The 26,780-nt window shown below is 42.6% G+C and overlaps 2 protein-coding genes and 1 long non-coding RNA gene across 3 annotated transcripts in view; 2 read left to right on the top strand and 1 right to left on the bottom strand.

Annotated features, from left to right (window-relative positions):
• Positions 1–18,403, top strand: smarca4b (SWI/SNF related BAF chromatin remodeling complex subunit ATPase 4b). Its single transcript, XM_085410112.1, has 34 exons — positions 1–514; positions 953–1,209; positions 1,977–2,109; positions 2,639–3,181; positions 3,382–3,480; positions 3,712–3,970; positions 4,946–5,072; positions 5,244–5,417; positions 5,513–5,686; positions 5,781–5,954; positions 6,068–6,115; positions 6,569–6,699; positions 8,853–8,910; positions 9,021–9,130; positions 9,245–9,392; positions 10,537–10,700; positions 10,816–10,882; positions 10,962–11,072; positions 11,640–11,882; positions 11,973–12,086; positions 12,246–12,353; positions 12,566–12,652; positions 12,879–12,925; positions 13,020–13,186; positions 13,312–13,475; positions 13,732–13,959; positions 14,076–14,153; positions 14,254–14,472; positions 14,634–14,896; positions 15,323–15,431; positions 15,581–15,682; positions 16,033–16,165; positions 16,339–16,478; positions 16,697–18,403. Exons 2-34 carry the CDS (start codon positions 994–996, stop codon positions 16,730–16,732), a joined length of 4,974 nt encoding a protein of 1,657 aa, XP_085266238.1. The 5' UTR covers positions 1–514; positions 953–993; the 3' UTR covers positions 16,733–18,403.
• The window catches only part of LOC146668225 (uncharacterized), a 12,774-nt gene continuing 181 nt past the window's right edge, over positions 14,188–26,780 (bottom strand). The window contains exons 2-3 of the long non-coding RNA XR_014912137.1: positions 15,551–15,696; positions 14,188–14,375 (exon numbers count right to left, since the gene is read on the bottom strand). This is a non-coding gene — a long non-coding RNA (uncharacterized LOC146668225). The remainder of the gene's footprint in view (positions 14,376–15,550; positions 15,697–26,780) is intronic.
• Positions 21,764–26,780, top strand: part of LOC146668226 (uncharacterized) — a 15,626-nt gene continuing 10,609 nt past the window's right edge. Inside the window, exons 1-5 of the mRNA XM_085410115.1 lie at positions 21,764–21,924; positions 24,535–24,660; positions 24,877–24,999; positions 25,474–25,848; positions 26,360–26,728. Coding sequence (XP_085266241.1) covers positions 21,843–21,924; positions 24,535–24,660; positions 24,877–24,999; positions 25,474–25,848; positions 26,360–26,728 — 1,075 coding nt within the window. The 5' untranslated portion in view covers positions 21,764–21,842. The remainder of the gene's footprint in view (positions 21,925–24,534; positions 24,661–24,876; positions 25,000–25,473; positions 25,849–26,359; positions 26,729–26,780) is intronic.

Consider the following 26,780-nt stretch of genomic DNA (forward strand, 5'->3'; position numbering starts at 1 on the left):
AGGCAATGAATGAAAAGTGCAAAACCTCACAATAAATTCTCAAAATTAAAAATGCCAAATGTGCACTGCAGAAAACGGTGTATTTTGGTTGTGTGTGTTGCTTTTGAAGGTTGCAGTTATTAAGTCGCGTGATTCTAATACCTGTGTTCGCAGCCACCGTTCACGATTTCACTGTTGTGGGTGAAATCTAGCCACAGGTTATCTCGACATTTAATATTCCACGATTATTTTGGATTTTCAAACAAGAATTCAGGGTTGATGCACGCCGAGTACAGGTTTGCGGTCTCTGCGCACGCATGCGCGCTGCCGTGCGGCCGTGACTAGACATTCGGTCATAGGAGCTGTGGAGGGGGGCGCTCGAGCCACGTCGGTGAAAGAAATCAACGCTTGTAGGCAGATTACAAAGAGGGTGAGTAGGCTAATTGCGACAACTGCTGCATCTTCCTTCATCACCCGCAAATATCAGCTCGGGAGCGCAGAAATCCACCCAGGACTGCCAATCCTGTTGATGCGGGTAGGTCTGTCGCACAAGCACAGTCCGCCATTCCCCTTTTTTATATTTAACGAGACACCCTTTCATGCCAGAGTGAAAAGATTCTCAGCAGCACGGGCTCTTGTGCATAATTTACTGTATTTCCCCGTCTTCAGCTCAAGTTCAGTGGTAGACCCGGCAGCTGTAATTGCATATGCGCGCAACGGGTGATTTGGTGCAGCGCAGCTGGCGAGCAGAGAGTCTACATCTGATAGGCTGGACAAAAATTCACCCCTATCCCGCAAAGACTGTGCACCCTCATCATTTATTAGAAATGCAGCTGAAGTCATATGCAGACTTTATTGCCATGATTTTTTAATTGTCCAAACCAAAACCTTATTACTTCCTTCTCAGATAAGTAATTGGTGCATATTTCATTGCCCTCTTACTGAAATTTGTCATTTCTCTTCCTTCTCTCAGGTCCCTCCTGCTCATCCAGGAGCAGGAGATCCCAGGCGATCATGTCAACACCTGATCCCCCCATGGGAGGCACCCCTCGCCCTGGTCCCTCCCCTGGTCCGGGTCCTTCTCCTGGGGCTATGCTTGGCCCCAGCCCCGGACCCTCCCCAGGCTCCTCTCACAGTATGATGGGCCCCAGCCCTGGTCCTCCCTCCTCTGGACACTCCCAGCCAGGGCCCTCTGGATATGGCCCGGACAGCATGCACCCTCTGCACAAAGTAAGGGCATTCAGGCAGCAGTCCCAGTGAGACGCTCTCAGCAGCTGCTCGTGTTGCCGTCCTTTAGGGAACCGCAGTTTGTCAGCAATTACTTTTTAAACCTCATTGCTACATATTTACAGTGACTCTTAAACAGAAAGGATTTAAACATTAATTTCACTTGCTTAAGAATGAAGTGTAGATGATGCACATGTACAGCAAAGCTTTCAAGCATTTTCATCTTCAGATTTCCATCTTCATTTAAATTTGATGTTTTCATCATGCTTAATTTTGCTCTTTGTAGTTATTAGATCTAAATATCAGTATAATGTTAATAGACACACATATTATCTAATATTTATTCACTAAATAAATGATTAACTACTAGCTAAGCTTGAAGGAGAATGTATCAGAAATATTTAACCTAAGAAAACCATTGATTTGTTCCACTAACTACGGGTACGTGATTTATTTCAGTGTTTTTTTCTAAACATTATTATTCACTGAGAGTTGAAAACTTGATATGCACTAAGTAGCACCTGTGCCTGTGAGCAATCAATGCTCCTCTTCCATATTTGACCCAAAAATCGAACATGTTTGACTTGACATTGGTTAACTGCTCTTACTCTACATGTTTTTTTTTTCATATAACTATGCTTCTGCTTACTTAAGTTTTGCCTTTGGTATTTGCTTTTTAACTCAGTGAAACTTCTGCAAATCCTCTGCAATGGCGACTTTTGACAAAACTGATAGTGTTTAACTTCAGTACTGTCTGATTCCTCCCACAGCCCATGGAGGGTTTGCACGAGAAAAGCTTGAGTGAGGAGAGCCGTTTAAGTCAGATGAAGGGACTGTCAGTGAGACAGGGCGGGCACAGTGGTATGGGCCCCCCACCCAGTCCTCTAGACCAACACTCACAAGGTAGGCATGTTACCTAAACCATTCTTAAGCACTTTGCTTAATTCCTACATTGCGTAAGACATGTGACGGCTTTTAAGCATGACTTAATGGCAGTGGTGTGACTATGTGTCCTGACTGGCTCAGAGGGGAGTGTCTCTGTTGTCACCAGCTGTAACATGAACCATGAAAACCGTTTCACTGTTTCATTATTGAAATACTGAATGATATACAACTGTCATGGCTCAGTCTGGCTCAGACAAAGACAGCCTGCTCTGTGCTGTAAGGATGGGATATAGACAGGCTTAACGTGGTGAATCACAGTTAACAATCTCCTGGAAATAATCATAACAATAATAATAATAATCCAGGATTTGATCAAATTTAGACAATAATTTATTGTTTGTTAGAGTTTGCCTCAGGTTTGGTACGATGATAAGTTTTGTGTTTTGTGCTTGGCTTGAAGACTGTAAGATTATTATCAAATTTTCCTTTGAGGACCCGTAGAGAGTGATTCTCTCTACCTGCCTGCCTTTTTCTCTGTGTATTCCAGGCTACCACTCTCCATTAGGTGGCTCTGATCACTCAAGTCCCATCCCTTCAAATGGTCCCCCCTCTGGGCCCCTTATGCCCTCATCATCTTCCTCCTCTTCCTCTGGTGGTCCTGGCTCTGCCTCTACACCATTAGATGGCTCCAGTGGAGATCAGCACATTTTGGGTCCTAATAACCGACCCGTCCCTCCAGGCAGTTCTGGACCAGGTCCAAGCCCTGGACCCAGTCTTGGCCCCAGTGTCCCTAGCCTTGGTCCTGGCCTTGATACCAGCGGCCCTGCGGGACCTGGAGGTCCTGGTGGTCCAACTCCCTTTAACCAGAACCAGCTTCACCAACTTAGAGCCCAGATCATGGCTTATAAGATGCTAGCCCGGGGACAGCCCCTCCCAGACCACCTTCAAATAGCTGTCCAAGGAAAGAGGCCAATGCCAGGGATGCAGCAGCCCATGCCTAGTCTGGCTCCCGGAGCTGGAGGAGGGCCAGGAGGTGGTCCAACAGGACCAGGGCCAGGGCCAATGGGCTCAGGCTACAGCCGAGGTCACGGTGAGCAAGCATGAGGAATGTCCGAAATAGCAGTACTGTTTCTTATAACCTGAGGGTGAATACATAGAAGACTAATTCACACCTCCACTTTAAGTCTTCCTCAGCGTTTCATAAATCTCCCACAGTATTGTTTCTAAAATTTTAACAAGGCCTTGTTATGGATATCAGCCGTATTCAATCTGCATTCTTTGATTTCTTAGGAATGATGGGTCCAAATATGCCTCCCCCCGGCCCATCAGGAACCCCAGTTGGGATGCAGGGTCAAAATACTAATGGACCTCCCAAGTCATGGCCCGAAGGTACGTGGTGCTGCTAACCGACCTTGTGAAAACTGACTGTCTCTTCACTAGGAGCATCTTTGTTGAAACCTAGTTAGGCTGTTAGTGTAAAAACGGCCGACTAAGTGCTGATAGAAGAGATGAACTATGCTGTCGTACAGTGTTAGTTCTGCTGTAATTCCTAATTTTCCTTTAGACGTTCATCATTTTGTGTAGACCACAGTGACTTTTCCTCACTACACTTTCCTCCAGGCCCCATGGTGAATGCAGCAGCCCCCTCCAACGCTCCACAAAAACTCATCCCCCCTCAGCCCACTGGCCGGCCATCTCCTGCTCCCCCTTCAGTTCCGCCGGCTGCCTCCCCGGTGATGCCCCCGCAGACCCAGTCTCCCGGCCAGCCTGCGCAGCCTACTCCCATGATGCCTTACCATGCCAAACAGAACCGCGTTACACCCATTCAGAAACCCTGTGGCCTCGACCCCGTGGAGATACTGCAGGAGAGGGAGTACAGGTAACCAAGTCTTTTGGGGGATGCGCTATCCTCTGTCCCATTTATTTATCTGTTGAACAAAATAGCTAAATTGAGCTTTAGTTATCTGACTCTTAAGGGTTGTATATGTACCATAATCAGTACATATATTTAGAGATGGCCTACTTTACTTTGTGTTAAAACTTTTAAAGCATATAATATTTACCACAAGCTTTTTCTTGTATATTTTCTATCTTATGTTTATAATATAGTACAAAAAAATCAAAAGTACAAAACAATACATCATTTTTTTGCATCGACATTTGGGAAGCAAATCTTCTATCAAACCCAGTTTTGCTGTTTTTTTCCACACCAGAATTGAATCATTTCTTCCTTTTCCACTTGCCTTTCCACCAAATTCCCACAAATTTGGCTCGACTCTTTCTATGTAATCTTTCTGACCAGGAGACAAACAGATGGCAGTGATCACAAACCTCATGACTTTCAAACTTGTTTGCATAAGTCACACCAAAGTTAAAGCTAAAGTTCAAAGCCCATACATGAGTACTCGTGCCTGCACTAAGTTGCCTCTGCGTTGTGTAATATGTCATCAGTTCTTTTATTTAAATGATTGACAGCTCATTGGAGTAAGGACCTAGCATGTCATCTGTAAATCTTTTAAAGATGTCGGCACTCCACTGGCAAAGTTCTCGACTCCAACACCTCAAACACTTCACACAGTTGCAAAGTGATTTTGTTTTTGTCCTGGTTTCAATGCACCCCTCTCTCTGAAGGGAACTTTGGTTTTCTAGTTCTTATTTAGTTGTATGGCACAATGTTAGTGTTAGCATACTTCTACACACCTAGACTAAAGGCTGTTAATATCTCAGTAGTACCTTTTCTCTTCTGTGTGCTATGGTAGTTGTGGTTTTGATGTTTCATAATTCTCACCATCAGCTCCTGCACAAACAACATTTTTTTCTGGGATATAACTACTCGTTGTACCTGCTTCTTCAGGTTACAAGCTCGTATAACCCATCGCATTGCTGAGCTAGAGAATCTACCGGGTTCTCTGGCTGGTGATTTACGAACCAAAGCCACCATAGAGCTCAAAGCCCTGCGACTACTTAACTTCCAGAGACAGGTATGCACTACAGTCACATCCTCACCTCGAACCTTAACAGTAATGCATCGTTGGCAGTTATGGTGAATCAGAGACCATTACGGTTTGTGTGTGTGTTTTCAGTGTGGATGGTTCTGCTGGTGAGTTTACATTTTCTGTGTGTTTTCTATTGTGTCTCTCTCTCTCTAAAAGCTGCGTCAAGAGGTGGTGGTGTGTATGCGCCGTGACACAGCTCTAGAGACCGCCCTTGATGCCAAGGCCTACAAGCGAAGCAAGCGACAGTCTCTCCGCGAAGCCCGCATCACAGAGAAACTGGAGAAACAGCAGAAGATTGAACAAGAACGCAAACGTAGACAAAAACATCAGGTTGAGCCCAAACTTCGAGGTTAACTGTGATATTTTTTTAAAGTTTTGCTTCTCACTGATAATCTCTTTCTGTCCTTCATCCAATCTAAACAAAGGAGTACCTCAACAGCATCCTTCAGCACGCCAAAGACTTCAAGGAGTACCACCGTTCGATCACAGGCAAAATCCAGAAACTGACCAAAGCTGTGGCCACCTACCACGCCAACACCGAGCGGGAGCAGAAGAAGGAGAATGAGCGTATTGAGAAAGAGAGGATGAGGAGGCTCATGGTAAAAAGAAGAAACTATAATATCACTTAATGCCCATCACGAACGTAGCAGTACACAAATCCCTCCTACACATTGTACCATATTTTTTACCCAGGCTGAGGATGAGGAGGGCTACCGCAAACTCATCGACCAGAAGAAGGATAAGCGCTTGGCCTACCTGCTGCAGCAGACCGACGAGTATGTTGCAAACCTCACAGAGCTGGTCCGAGCTCACAAAGCTGCACAGGCCCTCAAGGAGAAGAAAAAGAAGAAAAAGAAAAAGAAGAAGGTACATCGACAAACACAGACACTCCACTGTAAAGTCTGCGTAACACTGATTTTTGTTTCTGATTATGTTCTGTCACGTATAACCTGATTACTTATTTTTCCCTTATGTTGCAGGTGGAGAATGCAGAGGGTCAGACTCCTGCTATGGGTCCTGATGGAGAGGTGAGCAAATGCAGAAGCCTTAATGAAGACTGTAGAGATAAAGACATGGTACAGGAGTAGAAGCTGCAGTTTTAAGTCACTGTTCACTGCGGGGAATCATTTCTTCAGCTCGATTCTCATCAGGCACAAACGGCGCTGACATCACATGACATGGTAACCCGCAACAGGAGACCAAACAAAAGCCTTTTGCTACTCGGAAAACAAGCAAAATATCACCCGCTATTTGACTGAGCACAATGATAAACACCTGGACTTTATCACAACAAGAAAGCAAAGTGGTTTCGCTGTAAAAAATATTTATAGAGCACGTGTTGTACTGAATTACAAATAATTGGGAATTTGCTTGATACTGTGAACTTGTTTGTTTGATCAAATAGCTGCAGCACCAGTGATTAACCATCTGAATCTCTGTCGGCATTTAAAGTCTTAAACAAACCCTCTCTACTCCTGCAGCCTCTAGATGAGACGAGTCAGATGAGTGACCTGCCGGTGAAGGTCATCCACGTGGACAGTGGGAATATCCTGACAGGGGTGGACGCTCCCAAAGCTGGACAGCTGGAAACTTGGCTGGAGATGAACCCTGGGTGAGTCTGGATGCAAAGAGGAAGGAACTTGTGCAAATGTTTATAGAAAAGACATATAAATGTTTTAATGCAATTGCCCAGAGAGATGATGTTTACAGGTTATTAATTTTTCTGCACGTCTTATACTGAACACAGTCTCTTAGGTAGATCTTAACACAAACATTCAGGATCAAGGATAGAGGGATCATTCTTTGATGTTTGAGGGTATGGTGATATCACACAGCCTGTTGGGTGTAATTCATTTCAAATTCATTAAAACTGTAATTACATTACACTTGCAATTATGTCGTTACATTACAAAGGTTCTTCAGTTGACTCCACACTTTTCATAGAAAAAAAACATCAAACTAGCCTGTCTTTTGTTCTTTTCTTTTGTTAACTGATTTCAGTTCATGTGCAGTGATCTACAGCTTTTGAGGAGTATAGATATGCGTATTACTTTTATTTTTAATGCACCAAAGGACAAAAAAATCTGGTGAAAAGCTATGTCTAGGACAGACAAAGCACACAGCACAGACAACACTTTTAGTTAAGGGGTGGAAGAGCGGCGTGTTATCTCGTGGCAACAAGGTCCTGGGTTTGAATTCGCTGGCTGGAGCCTTCCTGTCTAGAGTTTGCATGTTCTCCCTGTTGGTGCTTTCTGGGTGCTCCGGCTTCTTCCACAGTCCAAAGACATGCACGTTAGTTTTACTGGTGGTTCTAAATTGGCCTTAGGTGTTAATTTGAGTATAAATAGTTGTCTGTCTCAGTATATGTCTGTGAAGGTTCTCAGTCATCCAGGTCATCGTAATCAAAGGAGCTTGCAAAGAAAAGCGTCTGGACTTCTTTAAGTTGCTTGAAGACGTTTCACCTCTCATCCGAGAAGCTTCTTCAGTTCTAAGGTCAAATGGTGGGGAGTCCCAGATTTAAAACTAGTGGGAGTTTCCTCCCAAAGAGTGACAAAAGGACCCCCTGATGATCCTCTAATCACATGAGCCAAGGTGTGAAACTGGGCGTGGGTCCCAATCAGCCAGAGTTTCAGGTGAGCTCATTGTGAAACCTGGCCCCACCTTATCATGCGAATTCCTGAGGTCAGATGGCCCAGGATGTGAGTGGGCGTTAAGGCGTCTGGGAAGGGATCTCAAAACTGGATTATAGATGGCAGAGAGTTGGTGTCATAAACCACCGCCTCTGTTCAAAGATGGTCGCTCACAGTGGACATAGATGGCTTCTTTCACTCCTCTTTCAAACCATCTGTCTTCTCTGTCCAAAATGTGAACATTGGCATCCTCGAAAGAGTGTCCTTTATCCTTAAGATGCAGATGGACTCCTGAGTCTTGTCCTGTGGAGGTGGCTCTTCTGTGTTGTGCCATGCGCTTGTGAAGTGGCTGTTTGGTCTCTCCAATGTAGAGGTCTGGGCATTCCTCGCTGCACTGTACAGCATACACCACATTGTTAAGTTTGTGTTTAGGAGTTTTGTCTTTCGGGTGAACCAGTTTCTGTCTGAGCGTGTTGCTGGGTCTGAAATGCTTGGAGAAGACTCTCCTGACACCATCTATAATCCAGTTTTGAGTTCCCTCCCCAGACCCACACCCATTTTCACACCTTAGCTCAGGCGATTAGAGGATCATCAGGGGGTCCTTTTGTCCCTCTGTGGGGGGTCACTCCCACTTGGTTTTAATCTGGGACTCTCCACCATTTGACCTTAGAACTGAAGAAGCTTCTCGGATGAGAGGTGAAACGTCTTCAAGCAACTTAAAGAAGTCCAGACGCTTTTCTTTGCAAGCTCCTTTGACTCTGTCTCAGTATGTTAGCCCTGCGATAGACTGGCGATCTGTCCAATTGTTCAAAATTTCACACAACCACATACTAACTGTACAAGTGATTAGCATTTACTTAAAATGACACAGCTGAGCATAACGACACCCGCAGCACAGATAGAGATTGAGCTTTACGGATGATTAAATCATTTGGAGAAATTTAGTTTTTAACAAAATAGTCTCATATATACATTTCTGCCCCACTTATTCAAAATGTTCAAGAACAGCAACATCTTCTCTTTGTCATTATTTGTCATTCAGCGGTTTTGTCGTTCCCTGACAGCTACTTTCAGCGTTAAAGGACAATATCAAGGGACAAATTTTTTCAAAGTGTATTTATGTAAATTTGTCCAGATATGAGGTGGCTCCCCGCTCAGACAGTGAAGACAGCGAGGAGGAGGAAGAGGAGGAGGTTGGTTTAATTATTTTTTTATTTTTTTGTGAGATGTGTTTGAAGCCACTTCATATTCGTTCATCCAGTGGGAGTTAAAAGCAACTTTTAGTTCACATGCTGTCTCTCAGGAGGAAGAAGAGGAGCCTCAGCCTTCGGCAGCTCCAGTAGAGGACAAGATGAAGATTACAGACCCAGACAGTGAAGATGTGTCAGAGGTGGACGTCCGACACATCATTGAGTGAGTTCATGTAACGTTCATTTTTGTGCAACGTATGTGCTGTTTAAATACAGCGAATTCCACCAAATGTCATTAATTTTGTGACTGATTAAGACTTTACGTGTCATTTTACAGAAATGCTAAACAGGACGTGGACGATGAGTATAGCGGTGCAGCGTTTGCTCGAGGACTCCAGTCGTATTACTCTGTGGCTCACGCTGTCACAGAGAAGGTGGAGAAACAGTCCAGCTTGTTGATAAATGGGCAGCTTAAACAGTATCAGGTGAACAAGCACAAGCAAGTACACGAAGCACTGACAAATCCTGCAGTTCAGACATTTTACATCTTTAGCTGCACGCTGGTCAGGACTGGATATTGTTTATACTTCATCAGAATACTTTAATAATCCCAAAGGAAATTATGCACTTACTCTGCTTCTTCTTCTGGTTGTTGCCATATTAATTAAAGACATAGAGACATTAAAAGGCGAATTAATTTGAAGGTTGCCATAATTCAGTGGTTTTCAGGCTTTTTATTACAAAATGCAGTGGGGGAGATAATTATTTGATCCTCTGCTGAATTTGTAAGTTTGCTGACTTACAAAGAAACGCTCTTTCTTACAAAACAAGGTAGGATTTTCAAATTAATTTGAGGCGGAGGGGTAGTGGGCAGTGGGGATAGGTTAATTGATTAGTCTAAATTGCCCATAGGTGTGAATGTGGGAGTGAATGTGAGTGCGAATGGTTGTTTGTCTCTGTGTGTTAGCCCTGTGACAGACTGGCCACCTGTCCAGGGTGTACCCCGCCTCTCGCCCTATGATAGCTGGGATAGGGTCCAGCGCCCCCTGCAACCCTGAAAAGGATAAGTGGAAGTGAATGGATGGATGGAAGGGGTAGAATTTTTTAATATAGGCTTTTCTATTTTGCATCCGTCTATCTATTCTCTTTAGGGGGGCAGCTGTCATAGGGTCTATTGGGGGGGCTAACGTTTTCTATTTTATTCTTTCATAATTTCTTTTGACTATTTCCACTACTTATCTATTATTTTTGCCTTTTCTGTTAGCCTTTCTCCTCAAATTTGTTCAGACCCAATTAATTCTTTCTTTAATTTATAGTAAATCTTATAGATTTGTTGAGCCGTCTGTCCAGCATGCACTCAAAAACTACTATAGGTGTACCCCCATAGATTCTTATACCATTGCCATCAATATTCTATTTGTTTCAATAAAATAAGTATTTCTTTAATGCCCACATTAATGTTTTCTTATTTTCTTGGGATGTTTTTTTTACGATTTTCTATGTGAGTGCCCTTTTTGGCAGATTTTTAAAAAGTAGGACTTTACATTGAAGTGGGACATCATAGGAAACAGAGTCTCTCAGATTTCAAAGCAGTAATAAATAACCCCCTCCTTTTTTTTTGACTTTCAGATTAAAGGTTTGGAGTGGCTGGTTTCTCTTTACAACAACAACCTGAATGGGATCCTGGCCGATGAGATGGGTCTGGGAAAAACCATCCAGACTATCGCTCTCATCACATACCTCATGGAGCACAAACGGCTCAACGGACCCTACCTCATCATTGTACCTCTTTCGTGAGCTCGCACGCTTTTGCTATGACAGTGTTTCAGTCCTGCACAGCACTTAAATAAAGACGAATGTACCGGTAATAAATTGTTTAACTACACGTAAGCTGTCTCTCATTGACAGAACTCTTTCTAACTGGGTGTATGAGTTTGACAAATGGGCGCCATCAGTCGTTAAAGTGTCTTACAAGGTAACACAAAAATGGGCGTGCCTGTCTTTATCTTAAAATCTTCTAAAGAATTATTGAGATATTGAACCTTTTTTTTTAGGGGTCTCCTGCTGCTAGAAGAGCGTTTGTCCCTCAGCTGCGTAGTGGCAAGTTTAATGTTTTGCTCACCACTTATGAGTACATCATCAAGGACAAACAAGTACTGGCCAAGGTGAGTTTGACTGCACGGACAAACACGGACTCAAGGAAATGAGCGAACACATTGAGGCTGTGATGGCGTAGATTTTCCTTTACAGATTAAAAACATTTTGTTTCTTTTCATACCTTATTTATCATACTTCTGTTTTACTTAAGGTTTTTGTGTCTTTGGCTCCTTAAATCCCCCCAAATCCTCTAAAAGTTTTTGAGTCTGGCCAATCTGACCTCCCCCTGCATCTCAGTGCTCTCTCTCCTAGGTCCTGCAACACACTGACACGACCTGTAAACCACGTCTCCCACTGTCCTCTGTGACCATCATGCTGCTATGCACTCATGTAGTCATATAGGGTTCCTGACTGTGCTCACAGGTGGGTGTTGCGCTTCAGGCAAGGCTTTCCCATGTGATGGTTACAGGTACTAGCCTGGGACTGGGCCAACTTGAGTCATCAGGACAAAGTGGACAAAAAAAAATCCTCCTTTTACGCACTTTCAGTTATTGGTTTGATGTGGCTGGACAGGAGCAGTGATACAGGGTATTGGCACTGTGGTTTCGCCCACGTGATCCTCTTCTTTCCTTCAGATCCGTTGGAAGTACATGATTGTAGACGAAGGCCACCGCATGAAAAACCACCACTGTAAACTGACCCAGGTCCTGAACACCCATTACCTTGCTCCGCGGCGCGTCTTGCTGACGGGGACGCCGCTGCAGAACAAACTTCCTGAGCTGTGGGCGCTGCTCAATTTCCTCTTGCCCACTATCTTCAAGTGCTGCAGCACCTTCGAACAGTGGTTTAACGCCCCTTTCGCTATGACTGGAGAGAAGGTGTGCAGAAATATAGGAAGAGTTTTGAGGTTGCAGCAGGGGTCTGTTTTGCTAAATAAGAGTGTGAAATTTCTCTTTCTTCCGCTTCAGGTGGACCTTAATGAAGAGGAGACAATTCTGATTATTCGTCGTCTCCATAAAGTGCTACGCCCCTTCCTGTTACGGAGGTTGAAGAAGGAGGTGGAGGCACAGCTTCCAGAAAAGGCATGTTTCACACGCACTGTAAAGGCAACATCCCGTTTAAGCAGCTCTTGTTTTCTTTAGCATCATTTCTTGAGGAGACGTATAGAAAATGAAGTTTTTCTGTTCTGATGTTGTGCATTCATGCTTAATGGAAACACATGTTTTTCTCCTATCCCTCAGGTGGAGTATGTGATCAAGTGTGACATGTCTTCTCTTCAGAGAGTCCTCTACAGGCACATGCAGGCCAAGGGAGTCCTGCTCACTGATGGATCAGAGAAAGACAAGAAGGTGAAGGAACACATAATTTGAAGTATTGTATTGTATTATGTCTGTGAAGGTTCTCAGTCATCCAGGTCATCGTAGTCTAAGGAGCTTGGAAAGAAAGTCCAGACGCTTTTCTTTCCATGTTGGATTTTTTTTTTTGCATGTACTTCAAGTCCACGCCCCACACTTCCCAGTTATTAGCAGTAAAAACATTTTTATCATATCACGGTCAATAGGGTAAAGGGGGCACGAAGACACTGATGAACACCATCATGCAGCTGAGGAAGATCTGCAATCACCCTTATATGTTTCAGCAAATAGAGGTAACACTGACGAGCCCGACACATAAATACTTTGTCTGTAGTTATTTGCCTGTGTTTCTCAGTCCTGCTCTTATCATCAGAGGTTCTCTTTGTTATTATAATAAAGAGAATTTCTGAGGATAAGAGCAGCCATTTTTGACTTCTGTTTGATGTGTCAGTGAGCTAACAGTCATCAAAATAAAGCCACCGTTGAACTGAAATGTTCGGTTGTACATTGTGTTTGTAGGAATCCTTCTCTGAACATTTAGGATTCTCTGGTGGGATAGTTCAGGGGTAAGTACTGCTTCCTCTTTAGGTCCTGATCTCAAACACACACAAACAAACTGCAGCCTTTGTAAAAAAAAATATCCTCCTTTCGCTCCCTCAGTCCTGACCTGTATCGGGCATCGGGAAAGTTTGAGGTGCTGGATCGAATTCTGCCAAAGCTGAGAGCCACAAACCACAAAGTGCTGCTTTTCTGTCAGATGACCTCACTCATGACCATCATGGAGGACTACTTTGCCTACCGTAACTTCAAATACCTGCGTCTGGATGGTGAGACACTGATCTGTATGCGTATCAGTTCTTGTTGTCCCCTTTTTATTAGTTTCCCTTTGGTTTATCTTTTTTGTGAATTATTGCCTGCATTTCCTCTTATTTCCCACCTTCATACCTCTCAGGCACAACAAAGGCTGAGGATAGAGGAATGTTACTGAAGACATTCAATGACCCAGAGTCAGAGTACTTTATTTTTCTCCTGAGCACAAGGGCTGGAGGCCTCGGCCTCAATCTGCAGTCTGCCGACACTGTAGTTATTTTTGACTCCGACTGGAACCCACATCAGGTGTGATGCATATTTATATTGATTTTTTTTTTAATCAAATCAGCATTCAAGCTCATATCAGCTTTGATTTGCCTTTTTTTTTTTTGCACTTAGAGGCTGAAGATAAAAGTCCAGGGTCTGTCCTCAGAATACTGGGGAAGATATTTAGGTTTCAGTATTTAATATTGTAGTGTTCACAATTTATTGACAGTGAAAGCAGAAATGGCAAGGTTTGGGCTCCACAGCTTAACTTTCTTTATCTTTCTCTCCTACCCAGGACTTGCAGGCACAGGACAGAGCTCACCGCATTGGTCAGCAAAATGAGGTACGCGTGCTACGTCTCTGTACAGTCAACAGTGTCGAGGAGAAAATCCTGGCAGCGGCCAAATACAAACTAAATGTGGATCAAAAAGTTATCCAGGCCGGCATGTTCGACCAGAAGTCTTCCAGCCACGAGCGCAGGGCCTTTTTGCAGGCCATCCTGGAGCACGAGGAGCAAGACGAGGTCTGGGGTCAAGACGTGTGCCTACACATGAATGTGTGTGCGTGCATCGCCAACACACAATTTAAAGAGTGTGCTTTCCTCTGCTCTACCTGCCATTGTGTGTCTGCTGTATTCAGGAGGAGGATGAGGTGCCAGATGATGAGACGGTCAACCAGATGATTGCTAGGAGTGAAGAGGAGTTCGAGCTGTTCATGGTGAGTTTCTGTGTGTTTGAATGTGAGGTAAAGATTCAACCGCGCAATAATATTGTGTCCCCACATCTTTCCCTGTGTTTTCTTCTTCTTGCTTCCGTAGCGTATGGACCTGGACCGACGCCGCGAGGAGGCTCGTAACCCACGACGAAAACCACGGCTGATGGAGGAGGACGAGCTGCCCACGTGGATCATGAAGGACGATGCTGAGGTTGAGCGACTTACCTGTGAGGAAGAGGAGGAGAAAATGTTTGGCCGAGGTTCCCGACAACGGAAGGAAGTGGACTACAGCGATTCGCTGACTGAGAAGCAGTGGCTCAAGGTGCGCCTGAGACAAAGATTTCAGGATATAAATTGGCTTCTAAACTAACTGGCTTTCTGGAGGAAAAGGCAAATTTGTGTGTGTGTGTGGGGGGGGGGGGGGGGGGGGGTAATTTTAACACTTATATGCTAATCTCTCACTCTGTATCTTTCCCTGTTCAGGCGATAGAGGAAGGCACACTGGAGGAGATGGAGGAAGAGGTGCGGCACAAAAAGACGACCCGCAAGAGGAAGCGAGACCGTGACCTGGATCTCCCTGGTCCCTCCTCTTCCATAGGAGGACGTGGACGGGGGGATAAAGATGATGATGGGAAGAGGCAGAGGAAGAGGGGACGGCCACCTGTCGAAAAACTCTCACCAAATCCTCCCACCCTCACAAAAAAGATGAAGAAAATTGTGGACGCTGTCATCAAATACAAAGACAGGTAGCAGAAATTGTGATTGTGGAAAATCTGAAACTTTTTTTCAGTCATTTTAGTCTATTTAGAAAGAAAGTTCAACCTGCCAGGCTTTCTTTGTGTCATGAGAAAGGGGTAAAAACCCCAGATTGTAGCCCCCATGATGTCACAAAGTGATTTCATGAATGCTGAGACTGAAGATTATGCCAAATGTATATAATGATAAGAGGATCTGATAGCAGTTGTTAGGTTTGGTCTTTAGGAAGACCGGGGTGGCAGTTTATATTTTGACTGGACTAAACACATTCACGTGTCTGGGGTGGCAAAAAACCCTGTAACACTTTTAATAAATAGCCAACAGCAAACTCGCTTTGAGAGCTATGATCAATTGGATTGATATTGCAGACATATTTCAGATATTTGGTCTCGTGATAATAATGTCATGTCCTGCAGCGCCAGTGGGCGTCAGCTGAGCGAGGTGTTCATCCAGCTGCCGTCTCGAAAAGAGCTGCCCGAGTACTACGAACTCATCCGCAAGCCGGTAGACTTCAGGAAGATCAAGGTAAGATTAAATAGTGTTATTTGTAACATGTTTTCATTCCTGCAGCAGAGCACATTAAAAAAAAAACGTGTTTAAAGGTTAACAGACTCGCTTGGTGTGTTATTCTCTCGCTTACATACCCAATGTTTGTGCTGCGTCTTCAATGTTAGGAGAGGATTCGAAGTCATCGCTACCGCAGTCTGGGTGACCTGGAGAGAGACGTCATGCTGCTCTTCCAGAATGCTCAGACCTTCAACCTGGAGGGGTCGCTGGTGAGACAGATGTGCTGTATAGAAAAACACCTGCTGTTTTATTTGTTTTTTACTTGCACAAGACAAATCTGAATCAGAATTTGTGTTATTTAACTGGTACATATTAGTTCCTGTGGATGGATTACAGTTGAAAGTGAAGCCTGATTAAAGCTGACGAAAGCGAGCACTCTGAGGTCGCATTAAGGCATAAAAGACCTCATCGGAAAACTCATCATGCAGGGCAATGTATCAGACATTTAATTACTAGTTGCTGATAAATGATTAGTGTTTAAATGATGTGTTGAGGCTGAATGCTTTACCCTGCAGCCACATGATCATAATCAGCATCTGCCCGCTGTGTTTATGAGCAGATATACGAGGACTCCATCGTTCTACAGTCGGTATTCACCAGCTTGAGGCAGAAGATCGAGAAAGAGGAGGAAAGTGAGGGAGAGGAGAGTGAAGAAGAGGAGGAAGAGCAGGAGGAAGGATCAGAGTCCGAATGTGAGCATGCCTGTGCATGTCGTGCATAAAGAGGAGAAACTGTTCAGTTGTATTTGACTGTGTCCTAACTGATTTAGATTGAGTTTGTCCTTTTATGTCCTCTGGCAAACATCTCAAAATTCTCTGTATGATTACTCTGACAACATGTTCTTTCCATGTGTGTTGATTTCCAGCCCGTTCAGTGAAGGTGAAAATCCGTCTGAGCAGGAAGGATAAAGGTGGAGATCGAGGGAAGGGACGCAGCAGACGGACGGGACGCACCAGAGCAAAGCCGGTCGTCAGTGATGATGACTCTGAGGATGAGCAGGAAGAGGTAACTTTTTTGTCATTTTCCTTTAAACCTTGCAAGCATTTGTGTGGGGAATTTTTATGGGGTTGATAGTTTTTTGCTCAGTGCAGGTAGATGCACAAATATACACGTTTGGTTTTTTTGTTTCTTAGTTTGCAGGATATCTCAGGAAACCTGTAAAATGTGTGAAACTAGAAGTCTTTCCCAGTCAACTAAAACATATCTCTGTTTCCTTTTTTCAGGAGCGCTCCCCAAGTGCCACCGATGAGGAGGCCTGAACTGTACTGTGAATTAGGAGAGAAGGGTGTATAAAGGGATATCCCACCAAATCAATCAACACTTCTAAAGTAATAAAACATGCCTCGGTCCACTCCATCCACCCTCAGTCAAATATGTTCGAGAGAAGTCGAAGAAGAGGAGTTTCTTTCTGTACATTTGCAAAGACATGTGATCATCAGATGGCTCCATATACCATAAAATATATGTTGCACAGGGAGTGTTGAGATATTTGTATACAGATATAATCTAATTACTGCTTCATTGGTGACAACTATGAAGAGAATAGCACACAAAAAACACAACAGCAAAAGATGCTGTGTCAGCAAACCATGAGGCGGTAACATAAAGGTGTATTCTGATAAGTTAAAAGCTGCTGCCCACTACACAGAGCAGGACGTGCATGTTTGTAATAAGCAAAGGTGGGAAAAGTTCCTTATTGTCATCTTTTTTTAAGTAAAATGTGTAATTATAATTAAAAACAGATCTCTTCTTTAATTTTAGTGTACCAATATTTAAGACCTATTTCAGTAATTATCTAGATATTATATGTGATAACAGTGTAGAGATAACATGCTAGGAGTCTTCATCAGCCTGTCTTCAGATAAATGCCCTGAAGCTTTGTGTGAGGCAAATTCTAGTCTAATGGAAACATGTACTGCAATGTCACTTTATTTTAAAAGTTCCACTGTTTGGCATTTATTTAAAGCTATATATAAACATTTAATGTATATTTGTGACCAGTATAGTATGACTCAGCGTACCTATTTTTACTAATTGGTTATAACATCAAGATATTCTATTGATTTAGAGCTACGTTTGACTATACTGCCATGTCACAGTTATTAACAAATACATGAATCCAGCTATGTAACCATTAAATGTTTGCATATGCTTATAAATGCCAAATATGGAGCTTCAAATGTTATCATCAAGACTATTACTATTAGACATTAAGTTTGATTTTTGGACAAACTGTCCTGATGTTTCACCTCTGCCTCACTTTGATGATGTTTTGTGACAACAGTCTCTGGACCTGCTGTGATTCCTGAGGTGTGTGTACATCTCATATTTCTGACTGTTTAGGTTGGAAAGCCAGCCAGCTGTGTACGCAGGGTGTTTCCAGACTTCTCAGAAGCTCTTTAGCAACACACCACAGTTATTTGTCTGAGGTTTGATGGAGCTGAGGCCCAGTCACTCTCCACTACTTTACAGAATAAAAACACCCTACTTTACCTTGCTGCTGCTGCTTACCTGTCACACTTCCAGTATAAGCACTTACAACTGTTGATTGTAGAATTCAAGAATCACAAGGTTGTAATACATGAGTACTGTAACTTGTTCTTCTGTTGTTGTGTGGTGACTTTAGGATTTCAGAACAGTTTCATCTATTTCGGCACTTTTTCTGCTTTTAATTTTTAAGACAAAGGACCAGAGGGACGTCAGCTCCTCTCTGTTTGTGAATGCCTCACGGCCGTATGGTGTTGGATATACTGTATAGAGTATTTTCAGATTATAATGTCAATGCATGTATGTACAGCTTGCAAATTCAGTACTGTACTTATCTCATTACAGTAGGTAACCAGAGTGAACCAAAGCATCGGTGTTTGCATCTGTGTTGTGTTGTTTCATTGTGGCTAAAACTTGGAACAAAACAATAAATTATTGACAGTGTGTGATGTAGTGCTGTGGTTAAACGAATCAAAATTAGTCCGTATGTTGGTAATTGATAGTTTGCGTCACTTTAACTAACATATAAGGGCTTGTTACATGGATTAGTTCAATTTGGTTTTATTTGCATAGCCCCATATAACATATATTAAAGGGGCTTAACAAGCATAAAAAAAAGAAAGCAGGATTAAGTGGTCTTTGCTCACTGGATAGCCCAGTTCTGTGTTCCTTGTAGTCTATGACTAACATTAAGGCATGTGTGGACTGTATTTTGTAAAGGTCAAAGTTCAGAACACTCGAGGCAAAATTCACAAGTAAAACACGAGTTTTTAATGTTGAAATGCCAAATGTCAGCTGCTCGTCAGGCAATCAGCTATATTTATTATTTTTCTTACAACTTGAGCCCAGAAGGATAAACGCCAGTAAGTTCGTCTGAGTTAAAGGTTTTGGGGGTATTTACATGTCTCAGTTGACACTCTTTAAATCCTATGTCTACAAACTAAAAGTGCTACGGCAGTAGTTTTCATTTCAGCAGATTTTTAACTTCAGACCCAAACAAACCTGCTGTTAGGATCAACTGTAAGGTGTAATGACTCCATTTCATCACTAGTAGGAGGTCTCATACAAGTAGAACAGTAAAATCACGCCTATGCCCTTTAGGTCTGTCAGTTGTCTTAAGCCTGATACACCCATTGAGCTTTCTTCAGTGAGTTTTAGATGCAGTTGTTTTTACCATGGCCAAAGCATCAAACATAATGTAAAATTAGCATTGTGTTGTAACAGTCCCACAGGCTTCTTCAGTGATTTTTTTTTCTCTTTTTTAATTCCTAAACTATAAAATCAGGTGTCTTTCTGAGCATTCATAAAATGCTCTTATTCTTACTGCTCAAAGCATCCAGTACAATGTGAAAGTAGAATTGTGCTGCCAAAATCTCACTCTAAGTATGATCCAGCAAATCAAAACAGAAACTCTTCACTGAGATGGCAAACAGCACTGTTTGCAAACAGCACAGAAGTATGCTGAATGTACAGCATGCTTAGAGGAGTCACAGGTTGAGATGTGCGAGTTTTTTGGTTAAAACTAAAGCTCAGTGAGTTTACTGTATGTCAATAAATGGTAAATGGCCTGTATTTGTATAGCGCGTTACTAGTCCCTAAGGACCCCAAAGCGCTTTACACATCCAGTCATCCACCCATTCACACATACATTCACACACTGGTGATGGCAGCTACAGTGTAGCCACAGCCTTAAGGGGAAGAGGGGAAAGTATGAGGATGAGTCAATATTCCTGATTTCCAGGAACCCTTACACAACCCTTACCCCTTAAGCAACTTAAAATTAGCTGTTACATGTAACATCTGCTGAGAGGGGAGCTGAGCTGTTTTTCACCTGGCTCTGCTTTGATGACCCAAACTGTTTATGTGTGTATTTTGCTTCATTTTTGTATTTTTATCTTGTATAATTTCATTACATTGTGAGTTTTTGTCTAAATTCATTAGTTTTTACGCTGTTTAAAAAAATGAAAAAACAACATTAGGCCAGGTTTATTTATATAACGCTATTTCATAACAGCAGATACCTCAATGCTCTTCATACTGTGAGGTAAAGACACTACAGAATTGGGCGAAACCCCAACAATCAAGCCAGCCAGTGTGAGCATGCACTTTGTGACAGTGGGAAGGAAAAAAAACTCCCGTTTCTCTGGTACAACCAGGCTCAAGGAAGGGCCAGCTGCGACCAGTGCGGGGAAAAGAAGAAAGACAAGAGAAAAGTAGACAGAACAAAACACTGATGAAGGGAAACAGACAGAAAAGAAAGATGTAATGAAATGCTGGAGTGAAGAAGTGCCGAGTGCAACCCTCAGCAGAATGAGTGAGAGGAAGCTCGATTTATGAGCTCAAAGGTCAACCGGAGAGGCAGTCTGTCTCTCAAACTCAAACAAAACAAACTTGTGAAACTCTGTGTTTTACCAGCGTGTTGTAATAGTGAGTGTAGCAGAATCTCTAATCCAGCTGCCAGGAGGAGTGATTGAGGGAGCAGTGCCAGCTGAGGAAAGTGACGTGAGTGTTGTTACTCCATGTGGGAAACAGTTAATAAATCATCAGTTGTTTCCTAAATGCATCAAATGTCTGTAAATCATGCGAAGCAAGAGTGGCTAATCAATGGCACCCGGAACTGCTCCCCGAGTGGTGCAGGGAGGGTATGATGGTGTCGTCTGTGCTGTTGTCACCAATTTCCAGCTTCATCTGCATAAAATGATAGAAGCAGATGACCCGCCCAGTCATTCATGTAGATGCATCTACAGACAGTGTGTTGATGCATCTGTCTATCAGGGGACAGAGAGAAACAAATCTACCACCTCGGTCTCCTAAAAGCAAGTAAGGATGTGGAGCCTGTTTCTCTGGTGAGCCCTGTGAATGACAGAGATGAGTTGGGGCTGCAGGTTCCAAATCTCAGCCATCTCCTTTCTGAGGACCATCTCTCGCTGGTCCAGAGGCCAGATGATACCAAGTTGTAGGTTTGTCATTGGGTGTTGTTCCTTAGCTAGGAAACACAAATCTCATACAACGTTACAATGACTGTGAGATGGTACGATCTTACTCACACGAGAAAAAGGTGACTCTGAAAGGACTGAACGCAATGGTAGAGATGGAGCTAACGGAAGAGTCGCAGAGTGCCTGGTGTTGCCCTGTTGTTATTATTGTGAACTAGCGTGTGTGTATATGTTGAAGCCAGTGTCACTCACATCTAGTCTCCTGTACTTGTTGTCCACTCCGTGTTTTTTAATGACACTGGATTTAACAAATGACTACTGGTAGATTCCCTTATCTTCAAAGTTAATGACAAAGACCTCTTTCAGCACTCCACATGGTGTTTACCAATTTGACACATTTCCTTTTGGCTTACTTAGTGCCCCAGCCACCTTCCAACACCTCCCGGAGAAGATACCCTGTCTCCATAGTACTGCCTGAATAATGTGATCGTCCATATCATCACCTGAGTGGATACTCTGAAAGAGTGAATGTTTACCTCTGATTAAAAAAGAAAAAGTGATTTTTACTCTCGGGGGTGTTGTTGCTAATGTAGAAAAACATTCTTTTATATTTTGCCTATTAGCCTGTGTTACAGCAATAACTCTTCTTGCCAATAAAAAAAACCTGTTTCCAAAAACGCCTTTAAAATCTGTGCACAACATTATAAAACATACAGGTATATTCATTGGTATTTGTCAGTTTACACAGAAAGAGAGAGAGAGAGAGAGGAAAACCCACTGGTTGGGACGAAGATAAGCACATTGAGTGGGCTCAGCGCTGCTTGCTCCCAATTTCAAACACCCCAGCTGGGATTGGTGCAACACTCATGTGACTGAGGCTCTCTATATAGTTTTGCTCACAGTCATCTTTTTATTCTTGTCAAAGAAAAAGAAGATAAAAGACGACATGTCTAAGATTTGGAAGGGACTCGTAGGACTGTCTGCTTGCTGGTGTCTTTTGACACTTGTTCATTGTTCGTCTGAAACTGGTAAGAAGTTGAACTTTTCACCAACTCTTTCTTTCCTCCTGTGTTGTAATAGATTTGATGTGCTTCATTAAAACTTATGAAGAAAGGAGAAGTGTGATCAGGGGCGGAGCGTGGGGGTGGCTTACGGGGCTTAAGCCCGGGTTGTTTTGTCAGAAGCCCGGGGTATTTTGGAGTGTAATTTTTTCATAGTTAGATGCCTGGCTGACAACTGTATAAAACAAAAAGTACACACAATATTCGAAGCACATAGTGCACACTGTGGGAATTTACGACTGTGCGTGAATCCCCCCCTGATATTGGTATGATCCAAGCTCAGGCACTAAGCGACTGAGCGAGGGGGCGGGGGGAGCTGCTGCCCGTGAGTGCGCTGTTGGAGAGACGGAGCCAGCCATACTAAGGAGAGCTTAAGTTTGAGCAGGTACCAAAGCAAATCATTCGTACCGTACAAATAATGTAAATATGACGGTGCATCACGAAAGATTGATATCAAACTGATCACTTGACCAATATTACGTTACTTGCTCTTCAAGTGAATCAACAAATGGCAAAATGAAAAGCCGAACAAATGCTATTTTTTTAGAGAGTCTTAGCTTACGTGTGTTTATTTCATATTTTCAGTTCTTACCCTCCCCGACTAATTCGGTTTCAGTTATGTACTGAAATATAAGAATGGACATTAGAGGGTTCTTTCAAAGAAAAAACTCAGGTAAATGTTATTTTATATATTGTGCTTTGTATGTTGTTCAGTATATTTCTATGCAAAACAAGAGGGATTTCAGTACACAGCAGGATATTCACATTTGTAACCAGATATTTACATACACTTTAGGGAGAAAACATAAAACATTTTTACTGTACAACATCAATTTAGAGTAAACTTTTGTTTTAGATAAATATTGAAATATCTTTTGAATTAGTTAAATGTCAGAATAAAGAGAGACAGAGCTGTCTATTTTTTATCACTTTCATTAAATTTAGGAGTACATATACACTAAGTTTATTGTTAATTAATAAGAAAACTCCAGACGATTCCATTCTGAGCTGAAGAAGCTTCTGATAGGTTAGTAGAGTCCATGTGAGTAAATTGGTGGCACAGCTGTGGATGCATATAAGGCAAAACACAAAGCCTGTTTCTGTGACATGGGAAAATCAAGAGATGTCAACCAAAACACCAGGAAAAGAACTGTGGAGCTCCATAAGTGTGGCTCAGTTTGAATACAATTTGGTGCCATTTGCAATTAAAAAACACAGACAGTTTCTCTCTTTACTCTTAAAGTTAACAAATATGTTTTTATATTTATCAATCTAAAAAAATAAACATTTAGTCTGATTTGATGTTACAATTAAAAAAGTGTTTTGATCTGAAGAGTTTGTAAATATCTGGTTTCAACTGTATATTTGATGATTGTCAGCACAAAGAGAGAGAGAGAGGAACAGAGAGAGAGGAGCAGAGATTGAGATGGAGAATGAGGACAGAACAGAGATGAACAAGAGCAGGTGAGACACACATGTTAGTCAAATGGTTGCTTACCAAAAGTATCACTGTATCATAGGTACTCATGTATCTCGTACCTAGTGTTTCTTTTTAGGTTTGTTATTTTTCAAATTCTATATTTATTAAGTTCTGCAGGCTTGTTTGCACAACAAGGCTAAATAATTATATAAACTTTTCTCAATCTAAATATTGTACTTTGGTAGAATTAAATAAATAAGTGTAGTGCAGGTCTATGATGATTTTTAGTGCTACTATCATCTAGTTCTGATTGTGGTTATGTCTTGGTTAAGTCCTCAGTAGTCCTGCTTTTGAACTGTTGTAGTCCTGTTTTAATTCTGGATCAGTTCTGCGTCTGGTTGAATTGGGGTTTAGTCCCTGTGTCTTGATACAGCCCCGACTTCGTTCTGTCTTGCTGCTTAATTAAAAAACTAGTTTAAGGTGTCCTGCATGTGTGATATATATATTTCCCTATATGAAGTCATTCTTTTTTGAACAAAACTCAAAACAGAGCCTATTAATCTTTCAGTCATTTCTACACCCCCCCCCCCCCCTCAAAAAAAAAATAAAAAAATCCCACATGCATACTACCCTTTAGGGCTAAGCCCCGGGTGTTTCAAATGTCTGGCTCCTCCTCTGAGTGTGATAAAACCAAGAGTACATCTGTTTACATGCAAAAAAGAAAAAAAAACTTTCCCTCTAGGACAGATGTTTGTTTGTTAGTCAGAAACACTTTGCTTGGCTTATAGTGTCAAATAGTTTTATGGTGAACGGTTATATTTGGCACAGTTTAGCTTCATAACCCCACACACTGTTGTCTTCTTCTTTCGGCTGCTTCTTTTATCAGCCCCCCCCCCAGCAGATCATCAGCCTTCACCTTATCCTACCTCCTCTATCACACCAACCCTCTGCACATCTTCCTTTACTACTTCCATGAATATTCTCTGTGGTCTTCCTCTTTTCCTCCTGCTTGGCAGCTGTACTTTCAACATCCTTTGTCCAGTATATCCGCTATGCCTCTTCTGCACATGTCCGACACGTTACTACAAATGCCCAGCAAGGTATGAATGGACTCCCACGGCACATTGGACTCCAGTTGTGATTTTTGTCTTTCACAGATGCAGCCTACATATGCAACGCCAATCAGTTTAAGTGCGGAAATGGGAGGTGCATCACCCGCAGGTGGATTTGTGATGGAAGTGATGATTGTGGTGATGGAACTGATGAGCTGCCCGCTAGCTGCCGTATGTTATCACATATCAGCTACACCTTACACAAAACTAAAAATATTTCGTTTTGGATGATGTGCATGATGAAGGAAATGATCAGACTGTCACCACAGTGAACCAGAAACACATTAACAAAGTCAAATGATTGTTAAGCTTTACGACATAATAGCAAAAAGCTGTGTCTCTCTGTGGTCACGTGAAATGAGTCACGCTTCATGTTTCTCTCCTCAGGAGTCAAAATCTGTCGGGATTCGCAGTTCAACTGTGGCGATCCCACGAGCCAGTGCATATCAAAAGACTGGCAATGTGACGGCAAAGCCGACTGTACTAACGGCGCTGATGAGAAAAACTGCAGTAAGTTTTCTACCAGAGCCGAGTTTTTCTACACCTCAAAGTTCATGCTAAAGCATCCACAAACAAGACACGACTAACTGAAAGTGTTTTTGGCAAGAATGAATTTTGTTCAATGTATAATAATAATATCTCAAAAGGGATTTGAAGAACAGACTTAAAGTCAAGTAATCTTTAAAAAAAAAGAAGCTAATACTAGTAGTGTATTTATAATCCTGAAGTCTAGTTAATACATATAAATATATAAGTGTTGTTATTGTGTGGAGATCATGAGTTTCGTCGCGATAGTGACCGGTGCATACCTAAAATCTTTGTTTGTGACAGTGACAACGATTGCTCAGATGGCTCAGACGAGGCTTCCTGTCCCAAACCCAACTATAACCCTCACTCCTTCCATTGCAATGACTCAAGGTGTTGTTATTGATATCATAATTGATCGATTTCTAATTCCTATCCTCCCCTCTTGTTTTACCACAGCGGCCAAATATTGTGACGATCATGAGTTTCGTTGTGCCAATGGCCAGTGCATATCCAAGAGCTTTGTTTGCGACAGCAACGAAACCTGCTCAGATGGCTCAGATGAGGTTTCCTGTTCCAACACCACCTGTAGCCCTCACTCCTTCCAGTGCAACAACTCAGTGTGCGTGCCGGCGGTGTGGCGCTGCGATGGAGACATTGACTGCCCCGATGGGTCTGACGAGTGGCCCCAGAACTGTGAGGGAAGGGAACCAGAGAAGAAAACACACTGCCAAACTCATGAGTTCCAGTGTGTGAATGGGGGTTGTATCAAAGACAACTGGAAGTGTGATGGAATGTTTGACTGCCAGGATGGTTCAGATGAGACTAACTGCAGTGAGCTTTTTTACTTTTTATACAATTCCCACTGTATCTTTGAGCACCTTGTTACCTGCATTTTGAGACAAAAAACGATAATTTCTTCTTTTTAATCAGAGATCAGCATCAAGTCATTTAAACTTCTGGGAAATTGATCTGGTCAGTTAAGTAGCAGAGGGGCTGTTTTATCCGCTTCAGCTGCTTTGGTACTAATGAAAGCTACAACATGTTGGGAAATGGTTTAGCAGTTCATAACTATGTGAACCATTGTGTCGCAGAGAAATGGCACTGTGGTCGAAAAGCTGACTATAACAGCAGTGCATTGCAATATAATTACCAGAAAGAAAGCTTAATAACTGATGCGAAAAACTAGACTTGACTGGGATTGTGTGCTTTTTACCTGTAGATTACAGTAGGAAAAAATTTGTTAATATAAGTTAAAAAATGTATTTTAAAAGTTTTATTGTTGATGTGTTTTCCACCTTTATACCCATATTAACTCCTATTTCCCTCTCTTATCACATTACAGCGGCCGAGCCGTGTGGAGATCATGAGTTTCGTTGTGCCAATGGCCAGTGCATATCCAAGAGCTTTCTTTGTGACATCGACAACGACTGCTTAGATGGCTCAGATGAGGCTTCCTGTTCCAAAACCAACTGTAACCCTCACTTCTTCCAGTGTAACAGCTCAATGTGTGTGCCTGCGGTGTGGCGCTGCAATGGAGACATTAACTGCGACGATGGGTCTGACGAGTGGCCCCAGAACTGTGAAGGAAGGAAGCCAGAGAAGACGTGCAGACCTGACGAGTTCCAGTGTGCGAATGGGGACTGTATCCCTGGCAACTGGAAGTGTGACGGAGGGTTCGACTGCCTCGATCATTCGGACGAGGCTAATTGCAGTGAGTTTTTAAAAATTTCTTATTGTTAAAGCCAACCTGCACATTACATTTT

This window comes from Rhamphochromis longiceps, linkage group LG6, assembly GCF_057381845.1.
Source record: "Rhamphochromis longiceps isolate RC_006_pf linkage group LG6, R_longiceps_female_GT1.1, whole genome shotgun sequence".
In the NCBI taxonomy this organism is placed as follows: Eukaryota; Metazoa; Chordata; class Actinopteri; order Cichliformes; family Cichlidae; genus Rhamphochromis; species Rhamphochromis longiceps.

Coding starts and splice junctions, on each gene's coding strand:
- smarca4b (XM_085410112.1), top strand. CDS start 994: ATGTCAACACCTGATCCCCCCATGGGAGGCACCCCTCGCCCTGGTCCC. Junction 9,393..10,536: donor GGCAGCTTAAACAGTATCAG/GTGAACAAGCAC, acceptor TTTGACTTTCAG/ATTAAAGGTTTGGAGTGGCT. Junction 13,187..13,311: donor CAAATACCTGCGTCTGGATG/GTGAGACACTGA, acceptor CATACCTCTCAG/GCACAACAAAGGCTGAGGAT.